This window comes from Periophthalmus magnuspinnatus, chromosome 8 (genome assembly GCF_009829125.3).
Source record: "Periophthalmus magnuspinnatus isolate fPerMag1 chromosome 8, fPerMag1.2.pri, whole genome shotgun sequence".
In the NCBI taxonomy this organism is placed as follows: Eukaryota; Metazoa; Chordata; class Actinopteri; order Gobiiformes; family Gobiidae; genus Periophthalmus; species Periophthalmus magnuspinnatus.
In genome coordinates this window covers 22,116,668-22,134,677 of record NC_047133.1, presented here as the reverse complement: position 1 = coordinate 22,134,677, position 18,010 = coordinate 22,116,668, and the positions used below count along the sequence as shown (strand labels likewise).

At 37.3% G+C, this 18,010-nt stretch overlaps 1 protein-coding gene across 1 annotated transcript; it reads left to right on the top strand.

Annotated features, from left to right (window-relative positions):
• The first annotated feature begins 7,657 nt into the window (after positions 1-7,657).
• Positions 7,658-14,990, top strand: kdm8 (lysine (K)-specific demethylase 8). Its single transcript, XM_033971442.2, has 9 exons — positions 7,658-7,745; positions 8,261-8,545; positions 8,790-9,267; positions 10,225-10,406; positions 11,512-11,644; positions 11,731-11,781; positions 13,289-13,438; positions 14,609-14,701; positions 14,790-14,990. Exons 2-9 carry the CDS (start codon positions 8,475-8,477, stop codon positions 14,952-14,954), a joined length of 1,323 nt encoding a protein of 440 aa, XP_033827333.1. The 5' UTR covers positions 7,658-7,745; positions 8,261-8,474; the 3' UTR covers positions 14,955-14,990.
• The last annotated feature ends 3,020 nt before the right edge of the window (positions 14,991-18,010 follow it).

The following is an 18,010-nucleotide window of genomic DNA, read 5'->3' as shown; positions in this document are numbered from 1 at the left end:
TTGATTATTTGAAATGGTTATGGATATTTTATATCATCGTGATAATCGGCAACAACAATAATCCCCATTACATCACCAGAATATGCATAAAAAGCTGCTTCTCCAAGATGATTTGTTCTGGATGATTGTTGTTTTCGCTTATAACAAAATACAATACTTTAGATCCTCTCAGTCTTTAACACAGTTTAAGTTTAGACTGAAAACCAACCTCTTCTCCCTGGCATTTAATACCCGCTACACAGGATATCTTGGTGTTTTATTGTTCTTTTTCTATGTATCGCATTATCTGTATATTTTTTGTTGACTTTTACGTGAAGCACTTTGGTCAAATAAAGTTGTGTTAAATGTGCTATATTCAATTAAATTCAAGTTTATTTATGTGGCAGTTGTTTAAATATGGAACTATCAGCAATTTTCATCATTATCATGATATTATCATTAATCGCAATTATTTTGGTCACGATAATCGTGACACCAAATTTCAATATCGTCCCATGCCTAATATGTATACAGTATCATCTATTATTATATATACATGATCCTTTATTAGTAATGTTTTGTGATTCAAATTTGAATACCCACTGTAGATTAAAAAAGTGGTTTTGCACCAGGTTTTGTAGGTGAAATTAGTCCACCCTCCAGTGTTTTACTAAATGTTATAATTGAGAATAATAATTTAAAACAATTCTACCACATGTTAGTGCCATATGAACCATCTCGCACACTGAGGACTTCAGGGACCGGCCTCCTGCTGGTGCCCAGAGTCAGGACTAAACATGGAGAGTCAGTGTTTCTATTTTATACAACTAAAACCTGGAACAGTCTTCCTGAAGATGTGAGACAGGCCTCTTCTTTGAATACAGACTCAAAATGGTTCTGTTTAGCTGTGCATATGACTGAAAGGTTTTTATTCTGCACTCATATCTTTTAACATTGATTTTATGATGATTATTTGTGATTACTTACTTTGATTTGTTGTATATAGTTAAACTTGCCTTGCCTAAAAATATATATAATAATGCATATTCTATTAATTGCAAAGCCCTATATATTAATTCATAGCTCCTACATTGGCTTAGCAACTTTACATTGGATAAAAATGTATTAATGGCAGGAATGCCACCATCTGCTACACTACATTCCACAAAGCCACCAGCATGCCGTATAGTCTCTGAGCCTCATATTTTGGCTTTTCCACACTGCATAAATGTCTGACTTGCTGGACTCTATTTAGAAGTCTTAATCTCTGTCTCTCTGTCTGTGTCACTATAATACCAAGGGTGTCATTCATAAATCTGAGCGAGTGCAAAGACTCAAAAACACTGTCAACAATGAGAAGGCCTGATCTGTGCTCCTCCTTTGCATACGAAATGAACAACAGTGAGACCTGCTTTAAGTCTGCTGCCACAACACTGCTCTCTACTGGTGACGCCAAGAGAGAATGACCCTTGTTCCAGAGATTATACATTTGACACAAGCTAAGTCTTTTATAAACCTACAACAAAGACAGAATTATCTACAAAGTGAATAGTGCTTCAACTGTAGAGCAAAAAGAAATACAAAAATACAAAATGTTTGAGTTTAACATGTAATTATAACATTTGCAGTTGTAGTAAGAATACTAATTATAGTGATATTTGTAGAGTAGTAGAAGCAGTAGTAGTACTAGTGGTACTAGTAGTAGTCATAGTAGTTGTAGTAAAAAAGGAGGCTTATCAGTCATTACAGAAGTAGCAGTAGTTTAGGAAGTAATACTAATTATAGCAATATTTGAAAGTAGTAGAAGTAGTGGTAGTAGTCATAGTAGTAGTAGTATTAGTAGTAGTAGCAGAAGTAGCAGGCACATCAGTCATTATAGTAGTAGCAGTTACCAATAAATAGAAGTAATAACAGTAGTAAAGTAGTGGTAAAATTAGCCTTTATTAGCAGCTGTAAAACATGAAGTGGCTAAAACTAACTTTCAATGTCTTGAGCAGCTTAATAACAATATAAATTTACCGTGCTCACTATGCTACAAAAATTCCGTCACCTCCAAATAATAGAACTAATCTTGAGACCTAAATTATGTCATTAATTTTTGTCTGCGGGCGTTTTCTGTGGAGGTGTTAATATAATGTCACTTAAGCAGGTTAATAGCATTACACTGTTTAGTGTAGTGACATGCGTTTATTGGCTCAGAGCGGAGATTTGAATAATTACTTTTTGTCTCCAGGAGCTAGGGGTCCATTTTGAACATTTTTAGAGCAATAACACCTTGTCTTACTACTTCACTTACACTTTGTCACAAGAGTGTCCCATAGCACCCCCCAGAACTGACCACCCACTCATTTTTTAGCCTTGTTAATGAACCAAAGGGAAATCACACCTTATGATGGATAGTCTCTCCTCTTCACATGCACTATATACTTGTAACTGCATGGTAGACAGATCAAAGCTGGCTAACATGAGCCTGGGAGCTCACAGCTCCTAAAGATTCTTCACAGGACAAGAATAACGAGGGGGAGACTGCCTTCACTTTTATCTTCACCTTGCTTTGTGACTGACTCATATTTGTCAGGAGTCTTTTGGGGAGAGCTGTACTCTTCTCAAAAATGAAGCTGAGACGAGGGATTATAAAGCTGGACAAAAAAGGGGAACAAAATCTACTTTTTCTTTTGTGTATGGTTTACTTTTCTAGTTACTTTCTAGTCCTTACCCAGAAAAGGGAAAGGGCTTATAAAAATATGAAACCCTGATTACTGGGTTAGATAAGGTAGATTATGTTATTTTTGAGAGTAAATAGTAGAACTGTTTTTAACACAAACCAAGAGACAATTAATGTTCATGTAAACTGACACAATATTCTTTAAGTTGTATGTTGAATGTAGATACAATCTGAAACCCCAGCTTTTAAACTAATACATCTCTTAAACTCAGCCAATGCAGTACAAATACTGTGAGTATCTGAAACACAGCTCTCAGCAGCATCCAACATAAACAACACAACTCTTCCGTGTGTGAGATAGATTAGATTTAGTCATGTTTGGCCCAAACTGCAGTGAAACCCCTCGTGACCAGAGCCCAGTGCAGCGGGCGAACCTGGAGCGCTGGGAAACAGCTGTTTGAGCCCTAATTAAAGGCAGGAGCAGGTGTCACCTGAGCACGGCTGTGGGGCACACCTGGCTGCATTCATTTGATCCAAAGTGTTTTTGACGGACTGCCGCGTGCCTCTGTCCCACATTAAACCACTGCAGCAGCACCTGCTGGGAGCCAGCCTGGCTTTGCACTAACACCATTTATGTGCAACAGGGCTCTACCCAGAGACCGAATCCTCAGCAGCATCACCCAAGGGACCGCTCTCGTATCTCCACCTCAACATGTGTAAAGTGCACCTCTCAGCACTGACCTCTGAGCTTTAAGACTGCCCAGATAATTGTCTGCAGAAGGCTCCCACAGGCACTAACAGAAGCTTGTTCTGATCTCCTGATGATTTCACAGGACATTTAACTTTACACTCTCATTTGTTACCTCTTCGGGGTATCTCCAAATATCCATTACCAAGGGTAGTAAGGAACAAAGCAACCCTTAACCTCCACTGGCTTTTATGTATGTGTAAATTACCCAAGGATAATGTGACAGTGCATTTTGGGTGACAACACACCACAGGGGAAGGGGAAACTGCTTAAACTGAGATGACCTTCAAGTCCAAAATACGCATTAATACACTGGTGCTTTGTGAAATAATGTCTCGTCTAATGAAGCCGTATTTGCAGGAGTCAAGCTCAGGTCGTGTCCCTCTTTCCAATGACGCCAGTTCTTTACGACAAAGACAATACCTTCATAACACAAGTCAACAGGTGACGGCTGCCATTTTGTCTTGAGCTAAACAGTGCTTAATTGGATTGTAATTCATGGCAACACCACTGGAGTCCTGTTCCCAGGCTTTATTTTAGCTGAACCTAGAGCTTAATGGCGGCTATTACAACCCTCCTGCAGTGTCCCATGCGGCGGTGCATTTGAGGCGTGTGGGACGACTGTCCGCCTGTTCACTTCAGTCCCGACCTGGAGCTGCTATGTCACTGCTGCTTTGTCACTGAGAGGGTTCAAACTTAAACTTCAGCTCTTTATGTGCATTATGTTTGCAATGTGTTTTAGACTTGAGGCCTATATTGCACTATTTTCTGATCTATGTGATTGCACTGCTTATTTAGGCTGACTTCTTCTCTCAAACAGAAAACATTCTGTTCCACTTTGTGATGTCATGTGATAATACAGGAAGTGCTCTACTGTGTTTTTAATATCCATCCACCTTCACTAGAATAATTTGGATAATTTCAGATTTGGAATTTCCAGTCTTTACTGAACAAAAGGCAAGATGTAGCTGTTAACTTGAAAACTACTTCTTCAAGATATCTCAAGGTGGAACAGAGCATTTTTATCTTTGGAAAAACAGATAATAAACCAGGATGATTGGATTACTGGAACCAGTATTATTCACACAAACATCTGAGAATGAAACAAAACACAACTCCAGTTATGTTTTTGATGAGATAACAACATTCTAACACGTCTTAAATCTCACAAGAGTGAATTTTGTGCAATATAGGACCTTCAAGTGTTTTTCTTCTTCCTATATTTGATAAAAAAGTAATAATTTTCCAGTTATATTAAATTGCCACATTGTGAGTCATAAATGCAACTATTTCTTCCAAAAGATTATGTTTTTTTCTCACTTAACACAAATATACAAATTATTTAAAAGAGAATGCCAGGAAAACCATTGCAGTTTGGTGTTGTCAGACATGGACAGTTTCAAAATATTCAATCAAATAATGCTTAAACCATAATTATAAAACAAAGAGCACTGTAAATCTGAATAATTTTACAGAAATTTAAAATAATTGAGGTAAATGGATGCCCAATTTTTTTTAAAGCTCATAATCATATTTGTTTATTATTGTAAATTTTGTCAAAATCTTTAATTACATTAAGTTTTTTTTTGGTTTTTTTTTAAATCTCATTCCTTAAAAAGATTAGTATGGACAACTAATTAGTGCATGAAGTCATTAATACTGATTCATAAAAAAAAAAAAAAACACTTTTTTGTCCTTTTTTTTTATGTCACTTAAAAAAAAAGGATTATATTTTTTTTTTATTAAATGTGAATGAAAAAATAGTTCTTACAACAAGCCTTTGCATACTGAGAATAGATAAAAGGAAAATTACATGTTACATTGAGAAGAAGATAAATTATTCATCTGTTAGAGCAAAGTTTGACCAATTCCTGAGTGACAAACTAACAAGGTCCTTAGAGATACAGGCACCAGCCCTACAGAACAGGCAGAGGTCGCGACCCCAGCACATACACAGTGTTATGAGCCTCTGACCCGCAGTGTGGCCTAGCGCGTCTTACAAGCTCACAGTCAGAAACACAATACATAATACATCAGGCTTGTACAGCTGGGACCACCTCTCCAGCATCAGCCCTACATACAAACAAAGTCCAGACTCCCATCGATAATGAACACACCTCACTCACCATTCTGTTCTCCAATACAGAGGTCAGAGGAGTAGACCATATCTATATTGACTCCAAGGACTCCAGAGCAGGGAAAGAAATAAAAATACATATAGAAGCAACAAGATATACTATGAACCACTAAGACTACAAAAATAATTGCAATCGAAGCCGCCATTGCAGTCTTCAATATTATTTGCAAATTGCAATGGTGGATTTTATGCCAATGTAAGCGTTTTACAACTAAAGGTGGGAGATTTATTAAAAAAAATGCTGAACAAAAATAAAATAATTGATGGAAGTGATGATCCGAAATGATATAGGACTATAATAATTAGGATTGTCCAAAAAGACATACAGATATTCAAAACCCACCTCCAATAACAACTCTGTCTGTTCTACACAAATCATGGTTTTAAAATATAAAAATATTGACAAAGACTTACCATTGCCTCTGGTGTTGTTTACCGAAGCCGATTGGAGCAAGAGCCAAGCACAGGGGAGAACAGATGGGGATGAATGCAAGAGGACAGGGGGATCCAGAAGTCTGAAAAACAGTGAGCACAAATTAGCAAATTAATCCACAGTTAAACCAAGATTTTTTCTCTGATTTGTAGGTTGAAACCTTACAAATAATAATAATCTGGCTTTATGGCAGGAAAATAATATGCACATACTTTTACAGAGCGAAAGAAGAGAAGTACTATAGAACCAACGCACCTTTCTTACAACACTCAATTTTACCCACTGGGACCACTGGGAACATCCACTCTCAAACCCTTACTTTTCTTTGCAGTACTTTTGTTGTTTTTAACTGAATTGAGCTCTCTACTCTGGGAGGTACCACACTTTCATTCTACAACTCATTTTTCCTTACTCCATGTACTGAAGATTTTTGCTGCGCAGTAGAAATACATAATCCCATGTGGTCTCTGCTTTCTTTCTCTGCGATCTTTGCACACATTATTTGAATTTCATACAGTATTTGACGTTTGATAATATTGCCATCTTTTAATGGATTCTCTGCAGGTTTTTTATTGTGTTGGTTCAGAACTGCAGAAGGTAAAAGCAAATAAATCCAAATAACTAGACATGCACTGGTTTAGCATTGTGTCTATGCTTGTTTTTAGAACCAGATCTCAAATATTTGTATAAATATTGTGGACATCCCCAAAATTGGACAAAACAATCACTGACCTCTCACTTTCGGCACTAAGATAGTAGGGAGGGTGACCGACTTTAAATTTCTGGGGGTGACCATGATTGGGGACCTGTCCGTGAGCTTTCACACCACCTCAACTGTGGGGAAGCCCAATAACTCCTCCAGTACCTGAGAAAACTGAGGAACGCCAACTTCCCCAGACCACTGATGGTGAACTTTCACAACTGTGCCATTGGTACTGACATATAGATTTTTAGTATGCTTCTTCAGCTGCACTAAGGCCGACCAGCAGGTAACTCCAGCGGGTAGTGAAAACAGCAGGAAAAATCATTGGGATGACTCTTCCAAAGATGAGCACCATCTACTCCACTCGCTCCACCCTGCTCATCACCTTTTCAACCTGTTGCCCTCAGGGAGAAGGTATAGGTCCATACAGGTCAGAACAACCAGACTGACCAACAACCTGTGTCCTCAGTGACCCCTCCTCTCTTTGCCCCCCTCCCACGGATAAAAGCCACTCCCATCAATATAATATCATTAAACTGGATTTTGCATTGTTGCATAATGACATAAAAACTCCACATATCTGACTGTATGTCCCTGTGATGCTCGTTACTGCTGATGCCCTTTATGCTGCTGCTAAGTTGTATTGCCATTTCTTACTGTTTATTACATATGTGCTGCACTGATGTCATTATTGTGCTAATGTTTTCACTGGGGTTATTTATGGGGTTATGAGACGGGACTCTTACACTTTTAGTACTGAACTTTACATCAAAACTATGCAGTGCTGCAGACTTGGTACATTATCTTTACTTACCGTTGAGGAATGTTATAAGTTAAATCATCCGTGCGGGGGTGAGCAGTTTGAAGACGATGTCAGCATGCATCAAAGTTTAAGATAACTTCTGAGAGGGGAAAAAAGCTATTTCTGCAATTTCTAGAAAATGCGGAACCAATGTTTTGTTGACAATGTTCCTACCCGGACTCATAGCAGTGGCACGTGGCTAATGTTTGGTAGCAACCGGTAGCAACTTTCCTGCAGAACACTGGACATATGCTAGATTTTGTTACAATAAATGTATGGTAAGTGCTGCAAGTACCGTTTATTTGTTTTTTTGCACACTTAATGAAGCTGTATGTGTCAGTTCGCTAAAGTAATTGTTAGACATTAAAAAAAAAATGTTTTAATGTGTTGTATTGTGATTAATGTTTATGTTAACCACATGCATAGAGCTAAGACATTTATTGAGATCAGTGATTTAATTCTGTGTTAAATTAATCTACTTTAACTTAGATAATGAAAAGTTACGTTGACATATAAATACATGTATTAGTGTACACTAAATTTGTGTGGCAGCTGAAATTAAATGAGCATGAGATTCTTTTGGTACAATAAAAGTATAGAAATGCTATTTGATCATAATATAACGACATTTCGTCATATAATGCCCATCTCTTGTATGATTATCTTGTTTTAATTGCTAATATGCATCTATGGCATATGCTATAAACAGGAGTCTATATATTTAGGTAATGTGGCAATAACTAGGCAGTAGTTAAAATCTCCCTCTGAGTGTAATTGCACTGCCTTGTTACAGATTCCATCCTGAGCCTCTCACATGTGCACTGAATCCTTCACAGCTCATAAGATGTGTTTATGCGCCCAAATGTATCAGGTGGGTAAAGTTGGCCCGCTGCTCTCCCTGGCAGCCGCTGGTGGCAGATAGCTTCCAGAGCACGGATGGACTGAGTTACATTCAGAAGCACTTTTGGCGCCTGCACCAACTCTGTGACAAAGTGGCGTCATTGTGCATGTGTCACGCTTGCTGCTTTGGCTCTCGTCGTCCTCACCTGCCTTCCGCTGGTGCCAGTTTGGAAATTAGGTGCGTACATCTGTTTCTCTCTGCTGCAGTGAGCCTGTCTCTAGTGTGTAAAAAAAATGCCCTGTTTACGTCTAGCAAACGAGTGGCAGTTTTAGCAAATTATGACATTGGTGTCCTTGTAATGTATTTACCAGTGAGCTCCTAAACTATCTTGAAGTAAATTTAGCAGAAAATTAAAGTGCTTTATCATAGTGCCAGTGTGCTGAAGAGGTGTCCTCCTTCACCTTCACTCTCTGTCTTGCAGATTAATAGAGACCTCCTTGTCAATGACGGTGTTGTGGTCAAAACTCGCTGCCGTCCTGCCTCCTAATGAGGATATGTTTCTCCTGCATTTCTCTGACAAAGTGGACTCAAGTGTGGTGGAAATGCTTGTACGGTCCAGGCAGCAGCTGTACAATGACACCGGGAGTGACCGCCTCTTGCTCACGGCGCAGATCATTCTGGACTTTTCCTGGGAGAAACTCAACACTGGGACTTGGAGAGATGTTGACAAAGACTGGAGACGTGTGTATTCCTATGGTTGTCTGTTTAAAGTGGCCGCACTATGCTGGAAAGATCCAACACAAACTGAGCTGCAGCAGGCAATCAAGACTTGTGACATGGGTTTACTAATGGGAGCAGCTATCATGAATGATGTACTTCAAAGTATTGTCAAAATGCTGCAAAAAGAAGTGAGGAGAAACGGCACAGAAGGGGGAGAAGACGAACAGGTTAAAGCAAAGGTTTGTGGTTTATTAAAATTATTCAATAGCTTATTGAGTACACAGATACAGAAATAACTTATCACAACATTAAGCATTTTATCTACTACAGAAATAACAGGAATATTTTAACAGGTACATTAGGGCCGTGTACTTGTACCTCTGGGGACTAATTTTCAAATGAGTTTATTTTCCACTCAATATATTCGGAAGCCAGTTGGCCTATTTAGAACCTTTTACAAAATATTAAAATACTCAGAAGACATTTCTGCCCTAGTAGGAATACTTAGTTTGAGGCTTAAAATATAAAACAATAAATAGCAATTAGCATAACCTTGACTGCCACAGATTTTGGAAAATGCACGCCTCAACGTTCTGTCATCATAAGTTTGAAATTGATTTTATTTAGTGAATTACCTTACCTGAACCATCACACTACAATATTAAAAGACAAATATACAAATGGAAACCTTGAATTAACAGTCTAATAGTTTTAAGTTGTAGCCTTATGACTAAACATTATATGAATATTCACAACCCCCTGCCTGCAACTCTCCATGGGGAAACAAACACCAAATGAAATGAAATCCACTCAGTAGTCAGTATTATAACAATATTGTCTGGTCTCTGCAAAAGCTTTTAGTGAGCAGTGCATGTCATGACCTATCACTCTCCCTTTTTCACCAGTTTATCAGAGCTGCGCTGTTGGCCAAGAGCATTAGCAGCTATTTCACTGACTGAGAGGCATGTCCTCCTCTGCCCTTTATCTTGTCAGATTTAATCAAATATCAGGCCACATGAAAACCACTCAAATACCACTTGTGGCTTTTTCAGTGTCACCAAAATTAAGGGTTTAGCGTTAAGAGTATCAAAACAAACCCAAAAGGCCTAGATATAATCCCTTGTTGTTGTCCGCGCCTCAGCTTTAAATTTTGGACACGCTTTAACCAGCCTTTGTTGTGTTGGCATCATTAACAGAGACTGAAGATTGAGTTGCCAGGGTGCCCACGCGTTCCTGTGATCAAAGGCGACTTGGCAATTCCCCGGCTAAAGTGTCCTTCGCTGGAGAGCTTTAAGTCCGACTACCTCCTCCCACTAAAACCTGTTATTTTGGAGGGCACTATTGACCACTGGCCTGCGCTTAATGACCATCCCTGGAGGTCTGTATTTTCTCTATTGTTGCTTTATGCTTTGCCAAATTCAAATAGCATCTTCACACTATCGATTACACTTAGTATACACTCTTTTGTTCTATTTCCTCTTTTCAATTATTATTCATACAAAACTTATTTACTTTCTGTTGCCTAGCATATTGAAGGACTGCCCTATTATGCCCAATTCAAGGTTCATATATTTATTCTGCCCCTCTTCCCAAATAGCAACGCATGATTTACATTTCAAAAAGCTTGTTTATTTCATACTAGCCTGTTAAGCAGAACCTCATTTCAGACTCCCATTTGAAGCAGGCCATTTGTGCTGCTGGCCTCCCTTTACCCTAACCCGCTCTGATCTGATTGGCTAGCATTCACCAACCACACGCTATCAGTAATGCAGTATATATTAGCCCATTGTATTGTTATTGCTTTTGGAAATGGCAGCATGCATAAGTTCATTTTGTGGCATAGTTGTTTTTTCTTTCAACATTAAGGTTCTCCATGGAACTTTTTTCTGATGAGGGGTCTGCTAACTGCTTCTCTCCATGGTGATGTTATTTCTTTGCCTGGAATGATCCACAATATAGCGTTAAACCTATGTATTTATCTCATGGAAATCGATAGCTGTAATGTCATATTGATGAATATTCAAACAAACACAGAGACAGATTGCAGACCGTCACCCTTCTCAATATAAAGAAGGTGCTTCACACATTGTTTTTTGTTCTTGCGTTGTAGAGAGGCGTGAAAATCAAAAATAGAAAGACCACTGCGTTCTTGCTGCCTTTCTATTTCTGAGCCTGATCCTTCACCAGAAAAGTCTCATAGCGCACCTTTAACTCAGAGTCCAACTGCCTGTCCAGGGATATCCCTCTCTATCCCCCTGGTTTCTTGAAAAATGTCAATTGGTTTTGACACCTGACATAAGCTCACCTTTCCTTAGTATGTGGCTGGTGGTATGGAGCAGCTTGTTTATTTCATTGTATGTAAATAGATGCAGTAGCCATGGGATTATATGAGATACTGGTGGTGTGATAACTTTGAGTAAAAATAGTGTAAGTAATTACAATTTGTAGATCATAGATTTACCACTTTATATGTTTTTGTAAAGCATAGAGTACCTACGCAGTGTTGCTGGCTGCAGAACCGTTCCCATTGAGGTGGGATCCCGATACACAGACGAGGAGTGGTCTCAAACACTTACCACAGTCAATGAATTCATCGATAAGTTCATTTTAAACAAGGTAAGTTCTCCTTAGTTTATATTTAATTTAAAAACTACTTACCGGTACTTGGGAGCATATTTGGACTGTTTATATTTTTCCTCCAGGATCAAGGGAAGGGTGTGGGTTATCTCGCTCAGCACCAGCTTTTTGATCAGGTAAAGTTCCTATTCGTTTGATCCTATTCCCTGCAAATATATATGAAGCCCCCACATTCCCCCAGTGCATCACATCCGATGCTTTTTAAATATTTACTTTTGAAAAATCAACAAATAATCTGCGTAATAATCTGAAATATATCTCCAGTTGATATTTTCGCCCCTATAAGGAATGAGTTTCTCCCTCTGCCAGCTGTCATCCTTACAATACATTGCTCTCAACAACATTGACTTTTTGTCCTAATTTTACCCTCCCAGTCGATACATTGTCTGCGCTGAACTTTATGAGAAAGGGCACCTTGTCAAACTAGAAAAGTTAGAGCAGCATATTATAGACTATGGACTACTTTATGTTTTTCCACTACAATAGATATATCAAGCCGAAAACCTCAAATGGCTTTTTGAAGACGGGGGAGCCATATTTTATCCCTGATTTTGTAGAAAAACATTCAGGAATGCATCAGGAAACACTGTGGATACTGTAGTTTTTCCAGGTATTCAGATTTCTGCTTTATAACAAGCCTCACTGTGCCCTCTATTGGATCAAAGAGACATTAGCATTTTAAATTAACATTTTTTAGAATACACAAATTATAATAATTATCGGTGTCCTCATTCTGCTTCTCATGGGTGTACAAAAGGCCAATATTGCATATAAATTTGAATGAATATAGCTAGATTGAATAGAAACAGGCTATCAACCAGGATTACAATCTTAATTTCCAGCACTTTCTACCCCATATAGATATACATATAGTAGATATAGAGATGTATAGATAGAGGTAGATAGATATAATTTTATTTATTTGTTTTTTCTAGGGTATTCTATTTGTATCTTAGCTTTGTTCACACACACATTTACCTTTTTTCCAGGTAAATAACTGAATAAAAAAAAAAAAGAAAAACTTCTTAATGAATACTAAAATCACATTTGAAGAGATTGCATATATTATACTTGGAGACTATATTATACTTTTTTTTCAAATTGGAATCAAATAGTTTAAAATTGTCAATGATATGCTAGAGTGTTTTGTTTTTTTTTTTTTATTAAGAGGTCTACACAGACAATCCTCTGTCAGCGGAATCATGTGGTTTGGAGCAGACCTCACATTTGGTTGAATAAATTAGATAATTTTGTGAGTTACATGGTACTGGAGTGGAAAGAATGAATTTGTTGTTTCAGCTTAGTTTTATTTAAAAACTCTTTTTGTATTAACCTTCTAATTAAAAGTCATATTTACTTGCTTTCCAATCGAAAATCGAGATTGCTCAATATGTGAATAAATTGTGATTAATTTATTTTGCCATACTGGCCAGCCCTAATTATATATGTGTGTGTGGGTGTGTGCATGTGTGCGCATGTGTGTGTGTAGTTATTCCAATTTACTGCTGTCAGTTATGGGTGCACCCCTGTGAAATGGTGATTAATACGGTGCAGTTATTGAAATGAGTTGGAGAGTTGACTCTAAAATGGCCCCCATGACAGATCGGCCTTATGTCTCCTCAGATACCGGAGCTGAAGGAGGATATCCGCATCCCTGATTACTGTTGCCTAGGCGACACAGAGGAGGAGCACATCACGGTGAACGCATGGTTTGGACCCGGGGGTACAGTGTCCCCCCTTCACCAGGACCCCCAACAGAACCTCCTGGCACAGGTGATGTCACAGCTCACTGACATAATGAGGGCCAACAATATATTGTGAAAATTGTATTTGTGGTTTTCACTCGTACTTTGCTATTGTGTGTGCCATTTTTAGGACCATTCAAGATAATATTTTGTTTTGAATTGTAGATTACTATGGCAACAGATATTTTTTCAGCATTCTGAAACCCATGAATCAGTGAGTGACATATTGAGCAAATGAAAGAAGGGTTATATAAGCAATATGGTTTGTCAGTACACACAAATACACACTATTACTAAACCTCCTGCATAGCCCTAGATAAGGGATAAAAGCAAAAAAATTCAAATAACATTTCGATTAGCCTTAATACTCAGTAGTAGTTCTGATATTTGATGATAATTAAAATCACACTTTAGACAACAGAATGTGATTTTCATTCTATTATAAGAAATCATAGTACTTTCTTTCATATTGCCTACCTTTTTATATTGCAGTTTTATATCTGTGTAATCCCTCTGTCGTCCAGGTAGGTTCCATAGTGATCCATGGGCGTATATTAGTCTATGTGGTCTCATACTTGTTCTGATACAGCTCAAGACCATTCTAAAGCTGTTCAGCAAAGGTTAATTTCTGCCCTGTGAATGTGACTTATTTAGTATTGATACATGGTCAAATGTGTATCTAGTTTTGGTGCTAGTTTTAGTATTGATTAGTATCTGATTTTCAACCCTGTGACCTTTATAAATAAGTAAATGGCTAACTAATAAGACTGTTTAGGTCCAAGTTTCTAATAGTTTCAAACAGTGACCTGGATCTTTATTCAAATTCATGTATTGGTGACCTAGTTTTTTCTGTTTAGTTAGTTAGTTATCACCAAACATCTAACTTTGGACATTGGATTCTATCAGTGCTATTCTATTTCATTGTTTTATAAAACTGCTTATAATTAGACAATAAAAAGGCATATCTGTAGCAATCAAAATATGAGTAAACAGCTGTTGTGTTAATACCCCTACATCTGTGCCTGTGACTAATCAAAGATAATTAGTTCTAGGAAAATTGAATCAAACAATGTGTCTCTTTTGCTTGAAAGGATGTCACTGTATTTTAGCAATAATGACAATTCTAGTTCATGTCATAGTTTGGTCATGTCAGAGTTGTATTTATCAGGGGGGACTTTGGGCATCTCTACATCTCCAGGTTGTGGGAAGCAAATACATCCGTCTTTACTCCCCAGAGCACACAGACAAGCTCTACCCTCATCAATCATCGCTGCTCTACAATACCAGTCAGGTGGGATTGACACTGTTTAGAGATAATATGTGTCAGGCCACAGAAATGAATGCAGTATTTCCAATTTTGTGCCTCCCTTTTGCCGCAGGTGGATGTGGAAAACCCAGATATGGAGCGGTTCCCTGAGTTTACAGAGGCACCGTATCTCGAATGTGTGCTCCGACCGGGAGACGTGCTGTTTATCCCTGTTCAACACTGGCACTATGTCCGCTCCCTGGAACTCAGCTTTTCAGTCAGCTTCTGGTGGACATAGTAATAGATGCAAACTTTTCTAATAATAAAAAGACACAAATCAAGATGTTTTATGCATTTGTCAATCATTTACAACTGATAGTATATTCATTTTTTGTTAGATTATTTTAAGTGAAATACAAATATGAAATGCACATTGATAAAAAAAATAAAAATTAAAACATTAATTTAGACTGAATAACAATAGCTTTAAAAGGAGTGAAAGCCAAAAATCATGATTTTCTACATAACTATTTTTCGTTTGTGACTACACTACCAACATTGACTCAAGTACATTTGAGTAACTTCTTACTAAAATTTTAAGCAGTAAAACTTTTGGTCCAATTGACAGAATTGAATTTTTCTTTTACTATAGATTAGACCTGTACAGACACTTCTTAAAGTAGTTTTCAAACAGCATACTTTTACTCCTATTTGAGTAATATACATTTTTTTTTTTTACAGTGTAACAGTATTTTAGTTAAGTCTTTTTAGTTACTGCATGTTGTGCAATATTGTTGTGCATTTTGTCCTTGTAATTTAGCTTAAAATTATAAATCATGTCAAGACAATTACTTTTTGTGCTTTTTGATTTGAAAACAGAATTCCTTGAAATGTCTTTTTTTCTTTGTTTATGTATTCATGAGCAATGAACACACTGAGTTAGATAATTAGAGATAGATACAAAGACATTTTTTAAGTTTCAATAAAAACTACTTTAAAATAAATTTAAAATCTGACATCTTTCCATATTTAAAGGTCCTATATTACACAAAATAGATTCTTGTGAGGTTTAAACCATGTTATAATGTTGTTAACTCCTCAAAAACGTACCTGGAGTTGTATTTTGTTTCATTCACACATGTTTGAGTAACACTGTGTTATTAGTTGGTCTACATCCCCAAAGCTCAAAATGCTCTGTTCCACCTTGTGATGTAACGAAGTGGTAGTTTTCAAGTTAACAGCTACCTTTTACTTTTTGTTCTGTAGAGACTGGCAAGTCCAAGGTTTATTCAAATGATTCTAGTGAAGGTGTATGGAGTTTAAAAACACAGGGAAGCACTTTCTCTAAGTGACATCACAAAGTTCGAGAAAAGAACTTAGTGTAAATATGCAGAGTTTTTTGTGTTAAACATGTGTGAAACAAAACACAACTCCGGGCATGTTTTGATGAGGAAACAACATAACATAGATCAGAAAACAGTGTGATATGAGCCCTTTAATCACCATGAGAACAGGTATGACAAATTAGTAAATTAACAAATGAGCCCTAACAAACAATCCTCACTAACAATTCAAACTGCACAAATTACTTTCCACCATTCAACTGCTGACAATAGCTGATTTGGGCTCTCATTGGTTAAGGACTTTGGTAGTTTCCACAATAGCATATAATGAATGGTCACATTTTTTATGTAGCACTTTTGCACCTTTGAGGCACTCAAATCACTTTTTACATCAAGGAAGCACTCACCTATTCACACACCAGTGTACACAGACACTGGAGGCAAGATGGGTTAAGTGTCTTCCCCAAGGACACAACAACAGCATTCATCTATGGTAGCTGGAATCACACCGCCAACCTCCAGACCAGTGGATCCGTCTGCTCTATCAATGATGTTTAGAACAGGATTCAAACTACCGACCTTCAGATCAGTCAACAAACACTCTACCAACTGAACTACTTCCACATATCATTATTCTTAGCTCTGACAGCTATAATCTGGTACAAAACATCTCTTCACTGTCTCTTTGATTAATGGTCCTGTATGTGGTCCCTGTAAAACAAACAAAATAAACTAAACTTCCTGTCTGACAATAGTCAGACCCTACTCCTTTCTCCCATTGGTTGTTTTCCAATCAAGTGCGCTAATTAGCAACAAGTATTTGGACACTGTGACACAATTAAGGAAACTGCGGTACACCAAAGTGTATATTTGATCACCTTTCCAGCCAATTTCCCTGTTTAAAGTGGTGTTAAGGGAAATAAACACCACAAAAGGAGGTCTGGCGTAACTGTGTTAAAAATCTAACAAGAATACAGAATTAGCTCTGGTGGAGTTTCTCGGGCCCAGAAGAGACCTAAGTGTGAGCACAATGCAGTTACTGAGAAAAGGTTGTGCAAGTGAATTCAGCATTTAACTGCAAACAATTAGTGTGAAATGGAGGAAGTAGCTACTCTAAAAAGCAATTAGGCTACCACACATTAACATCACTGATTATGTTAGCATAAATATACAGAAAAATTGTTCATTAGTAGAAGTAAGCAAATATCACTTAACATTAGAGTGGATGATACAAATATCTGCAAAATAAATTGTATATTTCTTCTAATATTATCAGTGAGTTGCAAAAAAGGTGAAACTGCAGTAATTTCCCAAAGATACTATGTCATATTTTGGCTTTTTTGTGTGTGTGTTTCAGGTGTCTATTCAATTTTATTGGCTAATTTCAATAAATAATTAACAGGCACTTGTTAGCATATTTTTAACTGATTACAAAATATAATCGTTACCAAGAGGTCAGTATATTAATTTTGTCAATACTAACCCTACCTTTAATATGATGCCAAAATACCAAAGTATCCAATTTTGCTTGTCCTTGAAATATATTCCAATTTTGTGAAGCAAAACAGCCAAAAGCCCCTTTCCTCATCTCATTTCTGGTGCAGCTACTCCTGACTTAAGCAATCATGTGATCTTGTATTAATTGTTTCCATATCAATGATTAACAAGCGAGTGAGATATTCAGGCAGTCTATCAAGCAGTCCCTCATAAATACATTTTATCCAGTGTTGTTTTCCTCTAACAGATAACGATGGCCAGCCTACTTCTGCATAGAGGTTTTAAATTCATCACCTGTTATGACACAAAGGGCTGAGTGAAAGAGAGTATCTAAAGGTTTCAAAGTAGAGGCTGAAGTCTGCATGTAAATTATATATTCTATGACTCGATAAAAAAGTTTGATTTAAAATAAGAATACATATTGTCCCAGTAGATCAGAACAATGCTACATTTAGTCTTGGCTTGCTTTTCCAAGAGTGTGACCCTTATGAAAACTGGTAGACTATAATGCTGA

What these genes read in the sequence shown, in the direction of transcription:
- kdm8 (XM_033971442.2), top strand. Translation starts at nt 8,475, where the DNA reads ATGTGTCACGCTTGCTGCTTTGGCTCTCGTCGTCCTCACCTGCCTTCC. An exon ending in CTTAATGACCATCCCTGGAG is followed by an intron (nt 10,407 to 11,511) that starts GTCTGTATTTTC and finishes GTTTTTGTAAAG; the next exon opens with CATAGAGTACCTACGCAGTG. An exon ending in TGCTCTACAATACCAGTCAG is followed by an intron (nt 14,702 to 14,789) that starts GTGGGATTGACA and finishes CTTTTGCCGCAG; the next exon opens with GTGGATGTGGAAAACCCAGA.